Below are 16,564 nucleotides of genomic sequence, written 5' to 3'. Positions count from 1 at the left end.
GAATAGTGATCATAATTATTAAAACGGTTTTACGATTGTCTGCCGCGACTGTTTTCCCTCGTCTGTCGTAGATCACTCACCACTCTCCAGAGCTCTGGTTAATCACTCCGAATTATCGTTCACAACAGACATCACAGAACCCAGTTTTTCCTGATTTATATCGCAAGGAAGTGAAGATACTTACTTAGATTTGATACGCGTGTATCAAAATCTGTTCACCCCATTTTACAAATCAAGATGCAGAGCTTATCTACAAGCGCCGCTACTCACTTTTGTATCGCCACAGTCATGCCACATGTTGCAAGAGCTTCACTAGCGGTAGGAGTTGACATACACCGTGTGCACGCTCCTGTCGCATAATCTCCACTCCTCTGACAGCACAGTCGAGGCATGCTGGGAAAGCTCTATCCATCTCACTCATCCGATCTGCTCTCCCCAGTTTGCTTCCACACCAGTGTGACTAATGAAATGAAAGTGCCGCGCCCTCTACGTCTTGATGGCGCAACAAGAGGGGAGAACTTCCCGCGAATCTGTCTTAATGTGTATCTCATGCTAATCTCATTTTTTCCTCCTCAGCAATGACACTACTGAAGAGCTAAGGCCCAAAGACAACGAGGGTGAGTGTGATGTGAATGTAGATCGCCTGTCTTTATTTGTTTTTGTCTCCCTTTGAGCACACTCGCCCTGCAGGGCAGCGTCTCCGGAGGCGACAGGTAAGTGTGCCGTAATGAGCCTCAGCGGCATTAATTCGGTACGACAGAAATATGAGATGTGTTGGCATTTTGATTTCACAAATTACAGCGTTGACGTGACAATTCTGTTTTATTGGACTTGATAAACAATGTTTTTGCCCCCCTCCCCTCCCCTGTGGCATTGAAACAATGATTGATTGTAAACACTCTAAAGGAGGGGTCTCCAACATGGTGCCCGCGGGCACCAGGAAGCCCTTGAGGACCACACCGGCAGCCCGCCAGTGCTAGGATTGTGATTTGCTAGTAGAAATTATGATTTAAAAATGCAAACATGGGCAGTATTATAGATTCTATAGCTACCTATTTAGTAATCTAGATAGCTAGCTACAGTAGCTATCTATCTATCTTATGTTCTAATATTATTAAATGTTGTACAAATGTTATTTCAGACGTGTATCAATTTGGTAGCCCTTCACACAATCAGGACATATGAAGTAGCTCTCACTCTCAAAATGGTTAGTGACCCCTGCTCTAAAGCATGTGTTAGACACTCTTCGTTTTTGTCTGAAAATTATATATATTTAGGGTTTTTTTTGTTTTTTGCATTCATTTGTCGGCGTGTTTGATGCAGTGTTTTGGAGCGCTGGCATTCCAAAAACATGCATGTTATGTTCACCTGTTCATTAGTTATTGAGTTATTCTTAGTTTATTTAACATCCCCCATCTATTACTAGACTAACTTTCACAACAATACCATGTATCCACTAATAATGGCCACCCTTATAAACGAAGTCAAACCCGGATTCGTCAAAAGCAATTATTTCATGTAATTACCTCAGTTCATAGACACTTGGCGCTTTTCTATTGTACCACTTCTACACCATTTCGGCCCTGCTTGCCCTCAAGTGGTCACTTTTCCATTCGATTTTTCTGGGGCCGCACGGTTACAATGTAATCGCTTTTCAGAACTTGACGTCTGGCTGTCTGGGGCCGTGCCATCACTGTCTTCTGATTGGCCGACAGATTTCGGCATTTCTAAGTGAGGTGGCAAGGACCGTCTGCTGCACATATCCATTTCCTGGTTTTAAAGCCAGTGAGATGGGCAGAGCCAATCGCTGATGCCACCATGTCATAAAAATACAGACGATACAATGCCGTGAAGAAGTATTTGCCCCCCCCCCCCCTCCTGATTTCTTCTGGGTTTTTTTATGTGTTTGTTTTTGGGGGGTTTTTGCACTTCTATCACACACAAAGTTTCAAATCTTCAAACCAATTTTAATATCACTTAGAGACAACCCAAGGAAATACAAAATGCAGGGCCCATTCACTTGAATAATGAGAGGTTTCCAGTCTCAGCCCGGAGGCTTGCTGCACCCCCGGCCCAGCGGTCGTGGACCCCGACTCGGGGTGGCGGATTTGGGTGGCCTCCAGAGACTGAGGGCGACGAGCCATTGACTCGAAGAGGCGGGCAAATTAATGAGACTCAGTTCAGTGACAATGATCGCTGGCGGCGAGCTTTGTGTGCCGCTCACTAAATCATTATCGCCCCTATGTCTTCCATGGCACATATGAAACCAAAAATATGGTTCAATATCGTTGTAAAACACAAAATATTGGCTGTGAACTGTAGTTGTCACGGCCGGCGGCCAACCAGTGGGGTGGCTGTCTCACTGCCTCAAACCCGGAAATTGATTTTTCATCTTATATGTGAAAGCTTCTGTGCAAAAGCACTGCCCGACATTCGCCACTCGTGAAATGTTACTGTGCAGTGGAGACTCGCACATTTCAGTTCATCCGACCCCCACCCAGCCTGTTGCATTGGAAAAGCAACGGAGGCTGGGCGGTGTGGTGCAGTGCCATGTGGTGTGGGGCGGGAATTTGTCATGGAAAATCAGCGCATGGTTCACATGAAGCTAGTCAAAGGATAACTGCTTCGACCCTTAAATTGCCATTGCTAACCAAAACAACAGCATCTACCAAAGACCCGAATGCAGAGGTCTGATTCCATTGTTCATGGTCGTTTCAGGCCTATACAGAGCTTGCTGAGCTGACTTTGAAGGAGGTGTGTTGGAGTAGGAAGGGATCTAAAACAGGCAGGATATGGCTCTCGGGGATCAGGACTTCCCTACCCGACCTAATGTGTCAGATGAATTCAAATGAGGTGTCTTGTTAAATTTTGATCACCAGTTCTCTGCATTGTAAGATACCTCCACACACAGCTACTTGTCCCGCTACATCTGGCTTGAAACACACCGATGCTTATCTTGCCGGAGCTGTATTGCTCATCATATCTGACCAAAACCATCATTTTTATTTTGCACATTGGGTTTCCTCCTGGCAGCCCGGTGGTCCAGTGGTTATCGCGTCAACCTCACAGTGCAGAGATACCGGGTGCAATTCCAGCTCCGGCCTCCCTGTGTGGAGTTTGCATGTTCTCCCCGGGCCTGCGTGGGTTTTCTCCGGGTATTCCGGTTTCCTCACACATTCCAAAAACATGCATGGCAGGATGAACACTCAAAATTGTCCCTAGGTGTGAGTGTGAGCGCGGATGGTTGTTCGTCTCTGTGTGCCCTGCGATTGGCTGGCAACCGGTTCAGGGTGTCCCCCGCCTACTGCCCGAAGACGGCTGGGATAGGCTCCAGCAGCCCCCCACGACCCTTGTGAGGATAAGCGGATCGGAAAACTAATGAATGAATGAATGAATGTTTCCTCTTCAATAAAAGTACCACACAAGAGAAGTACTTTAAAACAGATGGAGGGAGGGCAAACTGGATTCAACAAGACACCATTAGAGGGTGCCATCATCTGGAATTGTCATCAAAAACAATTCAGTGAATGTGGCATGAATGCAAGGGCGGGTCACATCGCAAGGTGGAAGTAGCCTGTTTTGGCTCGACGCAGACTGACTCATGGGCGGCCTCTGGCAAGGGTACACTTGGAGGAGGACTCTTTGGCGTCGCTCCACTTCGCCCATTCTGCCGCGGCCCAAACGCCGTCAAACGTCAGCGCTGTAGATCTGAGGCGGCATCGATGTTCCACTTGGAGAAGATGCGCGTTGTCACATTCCTGATAGCGTAACCTCTCTCCATGATTGCCTCTGCATGAGACTGACTAAGAGGGGCTTGGCCAGGGCATGACAGACTCTTATTGTTTTGCGGCAAGTCTTTCTCCCAGATATTCGGCCGTTACTCTTCAATTTCTTGTTTTCATTCGTACAACCAATAAACCACTTTAACGATTAAATCGAATGTCATTGTGGGTAAAGTATCATGACAATACGATAATTGTCCGTTTCTCACACTTGTGAGAAATTCCCACCTCTACTAATCAGCATTAATAGTAAAACGTTAAAACAATAAAACAGGGAATTAGCTGTATCGTAATAGTGTCAATATCATCAGTGCATCCCACTAACATTGTGTGGTTGCTGTGATGGGTCAAATGCAGAGGTCAGATTTCGGGTGTACCTCTCAAAGAAAGATGATTATTATTTTCAATATTATTTTAATGCTTGCCTACAGTGATTTTGTGGTTATCATGTGTACGCTATGTGCTTTGCTTTAAAGGTTAGTTATGAGAACAAAGTCATAATTTGAAGGGAAAAAAAACACGATTGCAATGTTATGAAAATAAAAGCATTGTTTCATGACAAAAAAGTTTAAATATGATTGTCACAAAAATGAATATCATTTGTAATAATATAATACAATTATTGAAGGTAATTTAAACTTTTTTTTTTCAGAAGGGTGTATCAAACTGGTAGCACCTCACATTAATCAGTACCAAAGAAGTATCTTTTAGTTTGAAAAAGGTTGGTGACCCCTGCTATATGTACAGTCGGTTTTGCTCCTTTTTCAAATGACGCACCACAATCATTTATTGTGAATTATTTTGCAGATTCCCAAGCTATGGCTCGCTCTTGGTGTCTATTCTTGGGCGGCCATACAGGCTTGCGTGTATCGTCAAGGCGGTAGGCAATAATAGAGCAGATGACATTAACATAAAGTACGGACCCGCACTGTATTAGTGCTCCGATGCGCCTCTAATTCTTACTTTAATAACCGTCGGTTTGGTGTCAGTTGCGTGAATCCTTTTCATTACAGGCTTGGCCAGTTACAGCTTGTTTTTATTGCACCCTGATTGGTCATCGCTATAAAGCCAACGCGTGCAAGCCCGGCGCGAGCAGAAGATGATGGAAAATAGCGAAAGTAATTTCCTGTAACTAGCCAAAATAAAGTCTGGCCCGTAGGAGTCAAGGAAAGGTCGTTAGTCATTACCGTAGTATCCACTGACCTTCACCGCTGCTCCCATTGCTCGCTAATATCCTGCTCGCCGTTTCAACCTCTCTTGCTGCTGAATCATCCTTGATCAATTATTCTAATATTTGTGTGGTGCTTTTTGCTATTGATTTGCGCGTTTACTACGACCGCGGCATATCTTATTTAATCAAGCCCGCCTCTGCATTTAATTAACTTGTTCGGGAGTCCAGGGGCACTTTGTTTTCATAAACCTCTGCCTTATCGATACATGTTCATCCGTGACTTATGTTTATTTGCGCAAGGCTTTTATGGCGTCATTACCAGCAACCGAGATCAGACGACATGGTAAATAACTTTCTGCCTCACACCCGGTACGCTCGCTAGGTCACCTTTTGACCTAAAAAGCGGAACTTCCAAAGTTGAACGCAATCTGGCAAGTTCTTTCGACCTCAAAACAGAAAAAAAATCCTGTAGGAAATAATATAAAGTGAATACATTTACCGTATTTTCATAAACCATAACCACCGTGTTGAAAGGCGGAGTGCTATTCCTATATTTAACACACACACATTTTCTTTTTAAACGCTGGCATGGTAAAACGTACGCTAGCTTAAAAAATACGGTTGCATGCACGCACGTTAGCCTGTGTTTTGAAAAAGGCAGCGGGAGCAAAATTGAGTTCGGTTGTACTTTATTGAAGTATTTAACAAGTTTTGCTATTTTTTTTTTTTAGTTCCAATCTGTTGGAACATCCTATGCTTGTGTGCTTTTTCTTCATGGACTGTGGCTTCCTCAGGTTCAACCCAAAATTGTCCCTCAGTGCGAATGTGAGTGTGAATGGTTGTTGGTAACCTGCCCTGTGATTGACAAGGCTCTCAGTCAGCTTGGAGAGGCTCCAGCTCGACTGCGACCCTCATAACAAGCGCAATAGAAACTGCTGAGATTGATTGACTGCGGTCTGTGACATCAAGACATCCGTTTCATTGCTAGTCATTTTACTGATGATCATGCAACCCAAGTGCTGTTTGGCACACAATTGATCAGGAAAAAAAACAAAAAACAATAACAGGGGTGCTGTAGCTCCAGGTCAGGTATCTGGGGACTTCGGACGATAAGAAGAGATTACATTTTTGCACACAGAAGTGCAATTAGTGCCACATAATGGCCATTTCCTCCCTGCTTCAGCACATCTGAGAAATATAGATTTAATCCACCCCCTATGTATTTGCATATACTTTGCCAAGATTAGGAGTCCTTGCCGTGAGTGTTTGCTGCACAGTCGGCGTTATCTGAAGAGCTCTCCCCGAAAGGGGAAAGAGATTAAAACTCTTTGCTGATGCTGTCGACAGGAAGGGGAAGTGAGGACAAGGCGGGAAGGAAAAGGGGGAATTCCTTGAGTCCTTCGCTGTCTTGTTTGTCAGGTGTGGCTCAGCGCAAACTAACAGAAAGGATGCTTAACATTGGAATCTCTCCAAGGGAGGCGTAAGATGTCTTTCTCAGTTGGGTATGACTGGCTGTAGTCTTTAAATTATGCATGCGGCCGTCTCAGCCAGTTTTATCCCCCCGCTTTAGCCTCGTCCGAACGTATTTGGACTGAGATGGCAGGAAAAAAAGAGTTTCGTCATCTTGTCGCTGGGTGCAAATTTTCTATAGACATTAACAGGAATAAATGCACATCACTACATCACAGGTTTTTTTTAAATGGATTATACAGTACAGTACTTGTCAATCAAGCAAAGCCCTATGCTGCAGAAATTGATGGTTTACTGTGATTTTTTTTTTTTTTTATTACAGCATGCTCACTTGACTTGCCCTTGCCTTGTAGGAAAGGGGAGCCACAGTCACCGAGGCACTTGTCAGCTGTCTATTGAGCCCCGGGAGAACAGTAAAAACGCATAGATAGAATCAGCACACTCAGGCAAGAGCTGCCGTCGGTCATAACTCATGGTCAGACACGAACATGCAGACTCACTGATGTCACATGCACACACACACTCGCACACGGCTCTTAATTTTTCTTCATCCAGAATTCAGTGAGGCGAAGTAGCAAGTCGCATTATCTTGACTGCAGACACTTTTTCTGTTTAAGTATATGTATACATAAACTTCTTTCTTGCCATATGTCACTATGCTAGGCGCAGGCCCGCCTATCTTTGCGCTAGGTCCAATGTCTGCTGTGGTCCCTAGTGACTTTTATCCTAATCCTTTCATGCACCCTGTAACCTGCTAACATGACAAGCCTGTCCACTGTAGTAACCACTGTCCCTGAAAGGGTTAAATACATGTGATTTCACAAAGGATGCACAAAGGCAATGCATTCATCGGAAGAATAATAAATGGTGAATGGTAATTTTTTTTTTTTTTTTAGAAGGCCTTTGCATCACCAGAGCCTAAATATTGAATAGTGGCAGGAAAGCACTGTGCTATTTTCACAATGCTCACATTTATATGTGGAATACGTGAGCAGTGTTTGCACGCCGGCTGTGCTACGCAAATGAATCAATGACAGCTAATGAACAAGACGAGAGTGTTGCTCTGTTTACCACTCGTCTCCCTGAGAGAGCTCTTTCTCCTTCCTCTTTTTGCCAGGGAAAAAAAAAAAAAGGAGCCTCCATTGAAAGCCACTGCCTCCGGGCTCAATTAGGCAAAGATTAGGTATAATGCAGATGAGAGCGTGCACGTGAGCTTCGTGGCGTTGCGGCGCTGATGCGGAAGTGCATGGGCAGAATGGAGACCGCTGGGATATTGTGACGGCGAGATATGCATGCTGTGCGTTTGGAGATGACAGACAAAAAGACGAATGGTGAGGACTGATAAGCCAAGTAATGCATTCTTGAATTAAATTATCTTTTAAAAAACTGCAGTGTTTGTTTACGGAAAAATTGGTCGTTTTTATGAGATGGCTCATTCTGGAAGGACTTGTTGTGAACCGCAGAGTCCCGGGTTCAGTGATGTGCTGTGGGCAAATATGGAAAATAATAAGCCAGTGCACTTGTCAGTGTTTTGGAGCAAGGCAACCAACCCGCATCTTCTCAGGGGTATGCCTCATCTGACATCTGGAAAAAAAACGTGCCCTCAGGAATCAATCAAAAGTAAGTAGGAGTAGAGTGGGAACGTCTCAGGTCAAGCGCGATTGATCTACAAACATAATCACAGGAAATAGAAATAATTTGTCTCAAAGCTCAAACCATTACAATCGTAAAACCTTAATTAGCTCTGCAGGCAGTCTAACGAACGAAGCTTTAATTTTCATGCCTATATTTTCTCTCGCGCTTGTCCCCATTAGGGTCTCGGGTAAACTGGAGTCTATCCAGGCTGACTTCGGGGGGAGCGGCGGGGTGCACCATACGATGCAGATGACACGCCACTGACATTTCAGCGTCATCCCATGACTATTGTCCCTTACTTTCATTAAGTACGTGTATGAATGAAATTCACGAGTGGATGGACCAGGATTTTCTCCATCTCAATCCAGAAAAGACAATAAGAAAGGTCCAAGATCGGTGCTCGCTTACACTTCATCTTTGACAAATCAAGTCAGAAATCTTGGCGGAATTATTGACTCGGACGTGACTTTGAACCGTTTAAAAACCACAACTAAATCTGCCTATTACCCCTTGTAAACCTGCACTCGAATTAGGGCTTTTCTGTCTCAATCAGAAGCAGAAAATCTTTTTCATACTTTTATTTTCAGGAGGCTGGATTACTTTAATGGTGTCTTTACAGGTCTTAGGAAAAAAATCAATCAGGCAGCTGCAGCTCATCTAAATTACTGCCGCCGGCTCATCCAAATTACTGCCGCCAGATTCCTAACAAGCACGAGGAAACCTCACCACATCACACAAATCACTACACTGGCTTCCTGTGAGTCAAAGAATAGATTTTACCATCTTTCCACTCTTTTAATTTCCTTCATGTTTCCCTTTTTTTTTAAGCACCATATTTGGAGATATATTTGGGGGGGGTCATGACCATTAAGCATCATTTTTCTAGCCAAGGATCCTCTGTAGCTCACTGTCATTTGAGTCTGTCGTTATCGTCAGAAACGAGCAAATAAGGCTTGAATCTGACAGCATAAATTGGCTCGGCGGACATCCTCGCTGACCTAAGGTGTCCTGATAAAATAGCGGCGAAAATAAGCATGTCGTGGCCCTTCAGCAGCCTCTAAATTGACGGTCACCTTCACGCCGCGTGGGCAAACAAACAAATCACGACGCAGGTGGAAAGGAGGAGGTCGCTGGGAATGTCACACGGTGTCATTTTAAATATTCAATCCGATTAACATAGCGAGGATGTAACGCGGCGGGGGCAAAAGAATGACTCACTCGCCTATCGAGGCGGCCGGCGTCCCGCTGCGAGCGGCGAATAAAATGCCGCTTTTATTTTTCTGTTCTCTTTCAACCTTCCTCCTGCTCCTCCAGTCACCTTGCCTTTGGAGCTTACCACAGCAGTCTCTTCAAACCCTCCTTTTAGTGTGAAGAGTAAAGATTAATGCACAGCCGTGTACAAATCAGCCTCCACGGGGTTGCCGGTGGGCTGTGGGTGAGAGTCTTATAATTAACACTACAACGGCCACGGGTCTTTTTTTGGTGCCATACCTTGTTTGACCAGGAAGGAGAAAAAGCCTCTTGCGAGGTAACGGATGCGTTCAATTGGACTGGGACGACTGGGAAGGGCAACGGAATACTCGTTGTTGCTGGAACTAATTGGAGTGGCCGCAAGCGAAGAGCTTCTTGGCAGTCGAACGCCAAAGACCGAAACCAGGTGAAGCACGTCGAAGATGAATGGATGCACGCGTTACCGATTGTAATGCACAGCCAGCCGATGTGTCCATTTTTGCTTCGATGTTTTTGTGGCCCTTTTCCTCCAGTGGAGTTCACCATTTAGCGTTATCCATTGTGGCCAATATCAGATTAGCAGTAATAGATCGCTAATTCTTGCGAGACCCGCAGACATATTTCTATCTGAAAGAGTCAAAAAGATACTACTGTATGTGCAAGATAAATATTGTTCAAGTAACCCTGAGGAACTGTCTCCGTTCATTAAATGCTCAAACTTTTTAGTTTGACATTTACTGGCAGCCTTCGGTTTTCTCCTTCAGGGTGCTTAGCAACCAGTGGAGAGTCAAGGACAGGATTCCGCCAAAGTTGCCAACCAAGGAATATCCGAGCCTGTAACCCTCTTTCCATACATTTATGCATAGTTATTTTTGCACATTGGTTTTGATAAAAATGATTGAGTCTCACACAGCTTGCAATCTTTTTTTTTTTTTTTGCAAAGCCCAGCAGCTTTTGGCAGCCACAGCAATATTGGGTTATTTTTTTCTTTTTCTTTTTGTGGACATTAGAGATGCATTGATCTCAAGTGAACTGTCAGCAAATAAAGATACACGTTTGTGCTAGCCCAGTGGAACGCCAATAGTTCAATGTTGTTTGTTCGGAAATGCTCCTATGCATTTAGAAACAATCATTCCTATAGAAATAATAAATTCTCGGGCCACACTTTACGAACTGGATCTGGAAATGGCGGCAAACTCATGGAAAAAAGGTATACACGTTTATATATTGTTTTTGGATCGGATAAATTACATTTCCATTCATTTTCCTCGTGGGAAAGATGATTTGAAATACCGTATTTTCCACACTAAAAGGCGCACTGGATTATGAGGTGCACCTTCAACGAATTGGCTATTTTGTCATTTTTTTCATATATTGTACGCACCGCATTATAAAACTCAGTCTACAATGCATCCACTAGATGGAGCTAGGCTCAATGAAATGCCAATAGAACACTACACTACACCCTGATTTATATAGCATCGATCAGATGTCAGTAAAACTTACTGAATAAAGCAGCGACATAGTTCACTTAACCAACAGCAAGTTATAACATTGACTGGTTTACGGTGAACTCTCTTGCCGTTGCTCTATTCCCGTGTTCAACTGGGAAACCGATCACCTTAAATTTAAACTCTGCGTTGTAAGCATGTCTCGAGTAAGAAACCATTTTGGCGTTGACATATTACCGTAATGACCATAGACACGGCGCACCGGATTTTAAGGTGCGCTGTGAGCTTTTAAGAAAAAATAATGCTTTTAGGTGTGCCTTTTAGTGCGGAAAATATGGTACGGGTTTGTGAGATACGTGGTCACGGAATGAAATAAACTCGTATCTCAAGGCTCCACTCTTTTGCGTCAACCCGTATATTCATAAATAAAATGCCGGCTGCCTCTTTTGTGTATACTGGTTTGAGTTAGCGCACCATCCTTGACTTGTGACATTTAAAAGCTTAATAATTTCAAAAATCAACATTAGTGCATTTTACTCTGGGGTTTTAAAACATTCGTCTTTTCATGCGTCGATATTTGTTGAGTACGTGGGTGGTAACTGCTAACCTCCTGCTCGTAGAAAACGCAGTGTAAGACGATACAGAACTGCTGTACAAGGTCAAGGCTGTCTTAGATATTTGTATAGGACGTAAACATGCATTGTACTATTCAAGAAGTTCCCCGCGGATCTTATTTCTGGCGCAGTCCTCCCATCAGCCAAACACTGATTGGTTTCAGGTAATGTGAGCTACGCAAATGAATGTAAATGTATATTGTCTCTGTGCAGCTATAGACGATACTTCATAATTACCAGTCCCCGCACGGAGAGAAATGGTCTCGCATGCTTTTGATCCTCCCGGTAATGATCTTTACCGAGCTTTTAAGCGTCTTTACTCATTATGCACCAAATCTCCTCAACATTTTTATTTATTTTTTTAGTTTCTCTGTTTCATCGCCGGTGTTTGCCTTTGATGGCTTCCTCTGATTGTGCTTTGGCGCCACGGTGTCATAAAGCGGCAGCCCCGCTGTTCTTTGTGTGTAATGTGTAATGTTCCTCAAATATACAAATTAGAAGGAAGGCTGCAAACTCCGCAGGATGAACTGTGGTCCTTTTTTTCCCCCCCAGTAGTGGATGATGGGAAGGAAAGAAATGGTTGATGAGATTGAATCTGCCTTATTTTGCACATGAACAAGCTCTGATAGGCCATTCAAAGCAGCCCGCAATTTGGAGTACCTGCCGCAAATGAATCCGTCCATCAGCGTCGCGGCTCGAGTTGTCGGGAGTGGAGGATTGCTTCTGCCTGTTTAACACGCTGGCGTTTAATTTGGCTTCCTCCTTGTTAAAAGATCCTGGACACAATACTATTTTGGTGATTGTCTACATTACTGCCAAGACTTTTTTGCATAGAAAGTCTTTCAATGGCCACGATGTGTTCATGTGTGTGTGAAGGGTTGGCTATATGTGCCTTGCAATTAACTAGCGACCAGTCCAGTGTGTCGACGGCCTCTTGCCCAAAGTCAGCTGGGTTAGGCTCCAGCTCACCCGTGACCATAATGAGGACACGTGTTGGAGAAAATGCAAAGTTGGAAATGGCAAGCCTCTGTTTGCTTGTGGCAAACTTGCCAGTCAGCATTTTAACGCTTCAAACCCGTCGCTCGCTTCATGCTAATGTTGACAAGGATAACAGCCAAACTTGTCCAAACGTGACTAGAGAGGAACAGACCCGTGATTTTGGATGCACGGACGTCAGTTGTTGGCAGAAATTAAAATGGAACAGTTGAACGGGGCATTCATCCAAAAGTATTGGTACACTGAGGGCTTTCGTTTTGCTGCAAATGGAACACAACCTGAAGATGAATATGAGGCGAGAAACATTGACTACGTTTACATGCGTTCAGTATTTGGGTTGAGTTCAAAATTCATTTTTCTGCAACATTTGGGAAAACCCGTTTACATGCGTGAGCGGACAGTTATTCCCGTATAGATGGTAGTTAACGATCAATTGGAATAAAACGGGTGAAGTACGGATAACTTGTATACGCACATATATACGTGCATCTAAAAACACAATGTGTCATTTTCGGCATGGAGACAGAAAATAACGTGTACATGCGGAACACACGCAGAAATCAGTGTATTCAAGTTAGGGTTGGTTAACAAGTGGCGGCATAAGACGCTCGCGAGTGGCTTCACTCCTCGTGACGATGGTTAAGCAACATTGCTGCACATACAAATCATTCCTGTACTCAAAAGACCAAGATCTCTTGCAGAATGAAAGCCAATGCCCCATTCAATGGAAGTATTCCAATCCGCGTTTATCCGACCAAATATTAAGGTGAGGAAAGGAAAGGGCTCCTATTTTTAACATTTTTTGCACGTATTTGAATGGCCTTTCAAAACCCGAATACTGCACACATTTGTATTTTGGAAGGTTTATTGACTGCATGCAATCGTAGTCACTAAGAGCTCAGCGCTTCTTTCCAGACATTTTTATCACCACATGGTACACCATTTAGAAGATACCAACCATTTTTTCATGTGAGCAAAATTCTTAGAAAATATGAGTGAAAAGAGAATCGGGGCAACTGGACTCTTGGTTTGTAGAAGATGTATTGCCTTTAACCCAATCTTTAGTTCTCAATCTTCGGTGTCCAGTTGTCCTACCTATGCCTGATGGCTTTGTCCCCTAGGGCTGATCAAAGCCGTTTATCAGCCACACCTGGCAACAACAACATCAACATCATCATCAACAACAACAACAACCCTCCTGTGCCCACCCCCTTGGGGACACTCCCACCAGAGACATAAATAAGGCAACTCTACACTCTGAAGCCTGCATCTCGCTGAGGGGCGAACGTTTGTTTGCAAATGGAGCGAATTTGCGTCCATGCGAGGGTTCCTTCAAGGTCGCAAACGTTCGCCAGGCGTTCTCCGATGGACTTAATGTTTTTACTTGTCGCAAGGACTTTGAAAAAGTACAAGCGAACGTTTGCGGCCCTGACGAAAAGTCAATACCCGCTTCCCTGGCAAACACTCACTAAAACGTTTGCCGCTCAGTGCTTTAGATTAAGAACTGAAGAGTCCAGGTTCCTCGAGTCAACTGTTTCAGTTGACCATGACGTGGGTGACATTATTTTACCGGCAGATGTCTTTTATGCTGAATGTCAGCTCAGTTTCAGATTTGTGGTTGGCCTGGTGAGATTACATTTCCAGTCGATCGCGCATGTTTTTTTGGGCTCGGACATACACAGTAAACGACAGGAAATTCATCTTTATGAACAGGTACCCTTTGAAATAATGCCCACTCAACTGAACTGAACAAAGGTGGGCTTCAAGTTACTGCGACATTTAGCAGAGCTCGTCGCTACATCTTTGGGGATACATTATTCAAGTTATTCAGTGGTATTTTTATGCATGCGAAATGAAAACACTCGGCCATGAGGAGAGCAACGCTTTCATTCTGCTTCCCGGTCGGGACGGTGAACGTTAAGTGCAGCGAGGGAGGCTAATAATCTCTGCCACATTGCACAGGAGATGGTGTGCTACATTAAGACCTTGGTTGTGCTTGTCTAAACCCGTCACCGATCCCTTTTGATTTACGGGAACTTTGAACGGCTTAAGCCCGCTTGGGGGAAGCCGGAGACCATCTTTGCCCGTTTGAAGCCAGATTTACGGCAACTACAGAAATACTGATATTCTCCATCCGTGCCCGCTTTCGAATTGAGACGACTAGGACGTGTCGGGCAGGTTGGCGCGATTCCAAACCCTGTGGGTATCGCTAGGAGCTGATACAGTACACACATTTACTCCAACTGATGGGATCTCCCGGTGTTATGCAAATTAGCTCCATTGTGAATTCACGATGAGCAAATATTCTGACCATCTCGCCCACAGACGCAATGTCAGATATAGGCGGCTCCCGAATCAGATTTTCACCTCTGATAGAGTACACTGATCAACAGCAACTTTCAATCAGAGATGGTTCAATGTGGTTTTGAAATTGATTTCACAAATGATTTTTTTCTAGTGCATCAGGTTTTTGAGATATTTTCATTTAGAAGTTGAAGCTATCCTGATTTTACCGTTGTCATCAATAATTTCCGGGAAGAAAACCCCTCCTGTTGCTGATTCATAAAATTACTAAAAATATCACATATTATAATATTCTTATCCTGATGTGGTACAGTAAAAATGACGGCTTATTCGGAATCAGCACAAAAATTTCACAAGTTGATTTGAATCTCTGACGAAAAAGAACTGAAAATTTTTGAAGCAGTGTTATTATCACAACTTATTTTGTTGTATTGCGAACAATGTTCGTCTTTTTACCGCCAACAGAAGCCACTTCCACTTTTTGAAATGTAATTCATCTCCATGGTCAGCAGAGAGTATCTCCACATATACTGTAATTTTAACTTAACTTACTTTAAAAGAAGTTCTCCATCAACATTTAAATCGATTGGCTTGCAGTACTCCATTAAACACTTAAACTTGGAAAAGTATATGATATTGCTCTCCTATCCAAAAAGTAATAATTGGTATCATCGGGTTGAAAACCAAACATAACACTGTCAAGTGTTGAGAATGAACCCCATATTACCCAAATTTCATTTTGCTGGGTTTCAAATGGCCAAAAGGTATCATTTGATGTAAACAGTATTATTTGTAAACCTGTACGCCTTATTTTTCCCATCTCAGCATGACCAGCATCTTTCAAAGATCATCTGCTAAATTTCACCTCATTTTTTCTTTTTCAGGTGTTTCAGCCGGGCGGCAGATGTGAGAAGAGTCTGGCGGTTTAATCCCACTCCAGCCATCAGAAGCCATCAACCTGCTGACTGCGGCGTCCCCGTAGCCTGAGCGCAATTCAAGTCCATCATCATCATCATCATCATTGCGTCATCGTCTTTGCAATGTGAAGCTCCCTCGAGTGTCCGTCAACATACATCACGCGCCACTATGTACTTGTGCCCCTCCCGTTCCTAATTTGTTTTTTACATTTTATATATATATATATATTTTTTTTCCATTTTCATTTTATCAATGGAAGACCACCACCAGCCAGTGTGAATGCATTGCAGTCGCTCCTTTTCAATGCAAAAGACAGATTTCTTTAAAAAAAAAAAAGGGAAAAAAATCTGATCATTTTGAGAAGAGCCGGTCTCTGTCATTGTCCCACGCTCACTAATTAGCCTCTGTCGCCCGGGTAACCGCTATCTGTCAGCGTCTGCTCCACGTCCCCCATCTCCTGTCTCCTGGAAGCGGAGGCGATTGTAATTGAATGCCGGCTAAACCTCCAGCAAACTGCAAATGCTGTATGGGACACACCCCGACAGCCTTCTATAACGCAGTGTTTTCAATGAACACGAGACTACGGCCGGCGCGAAATGCTTGATCTTGTCGGTGAGTTGTGTGGATGTTTACACGTTTACAAGAGTTTACAAGCCTTCGTTGCTAACCATTTTAAGTACAAATGACAAATGCCAAAATTGTGCCTCTTTGCAGTAAAGTCACACTGAGAAAAATCACTTGTTCAGTTGTGATTGTGTATCCTAACTCATGAACATTTTTTTTTTACCTCAATCTTGCAGGTTTACGCTTAGCGATGCTTATTTTTCAAGTGCACTGGAACCACTGAAGTTGAGTACAATGCGTTCACTGACGCTGTTATAACAAGTATAAGGATGGGCTGATATGTTCATAGGTTGACAAAGAAGGAATTATGTCACACTCGAGAATGAATTATTTCCTGTTGCTAACTCTGTGTTTGGTTTCCAGATAAAC

The 16,564-nt window shown here is 43.6% G+C and overlaps 1 protein-coding gene across 1 annotated transcript in view; it reads left to right on the top strand.

Annotated features, from left to right (window-relative positions):
• The window catches only part of cd276 (CD276 molecule), a 77,863-nt gene extending 61,558 nt beyond the window's left edge, over positions 1-16,305 (top strand). Inside the window, exons 7-8 of the mRNA XM_086107371.1 lie at positions 577-617; positions 15,538-16,305. Of these exons, the coding sequence (XP_085963497.1) occupies positions 577-599 (23 nt within the window). The 3' untranslated portion in view covers positions 600-617; positions 15,538-16,305. The remainder of the gene's footprint in view (positions 1-576; positions 618-15,537) is intronic.
• The last annotated feature ends 259 nt before the right edge of the window (positions 16,306-16,564 follow it).

The sequence above is a fragment of the Hippocampus guttulatus genome, chromosome 3 (assembly GCF_054856545.1).
Source record: "Hippocampus guttulatus isolate MCC_2025c chromosome 3, RoL_Hgut_1.0, whole genome shotgun sequence".
Classification (NCBI taxonomy): domain Eukaryota; kingdom Metazoa; phylum Chordata; class Actinopteri; order Syngnathiformes; family Syngnathidae; genus Hippocampus; species Hippocampus guttulatus.
This window is presented reverse-complemented; position numbering and strand designations above follow the sequence as displayed.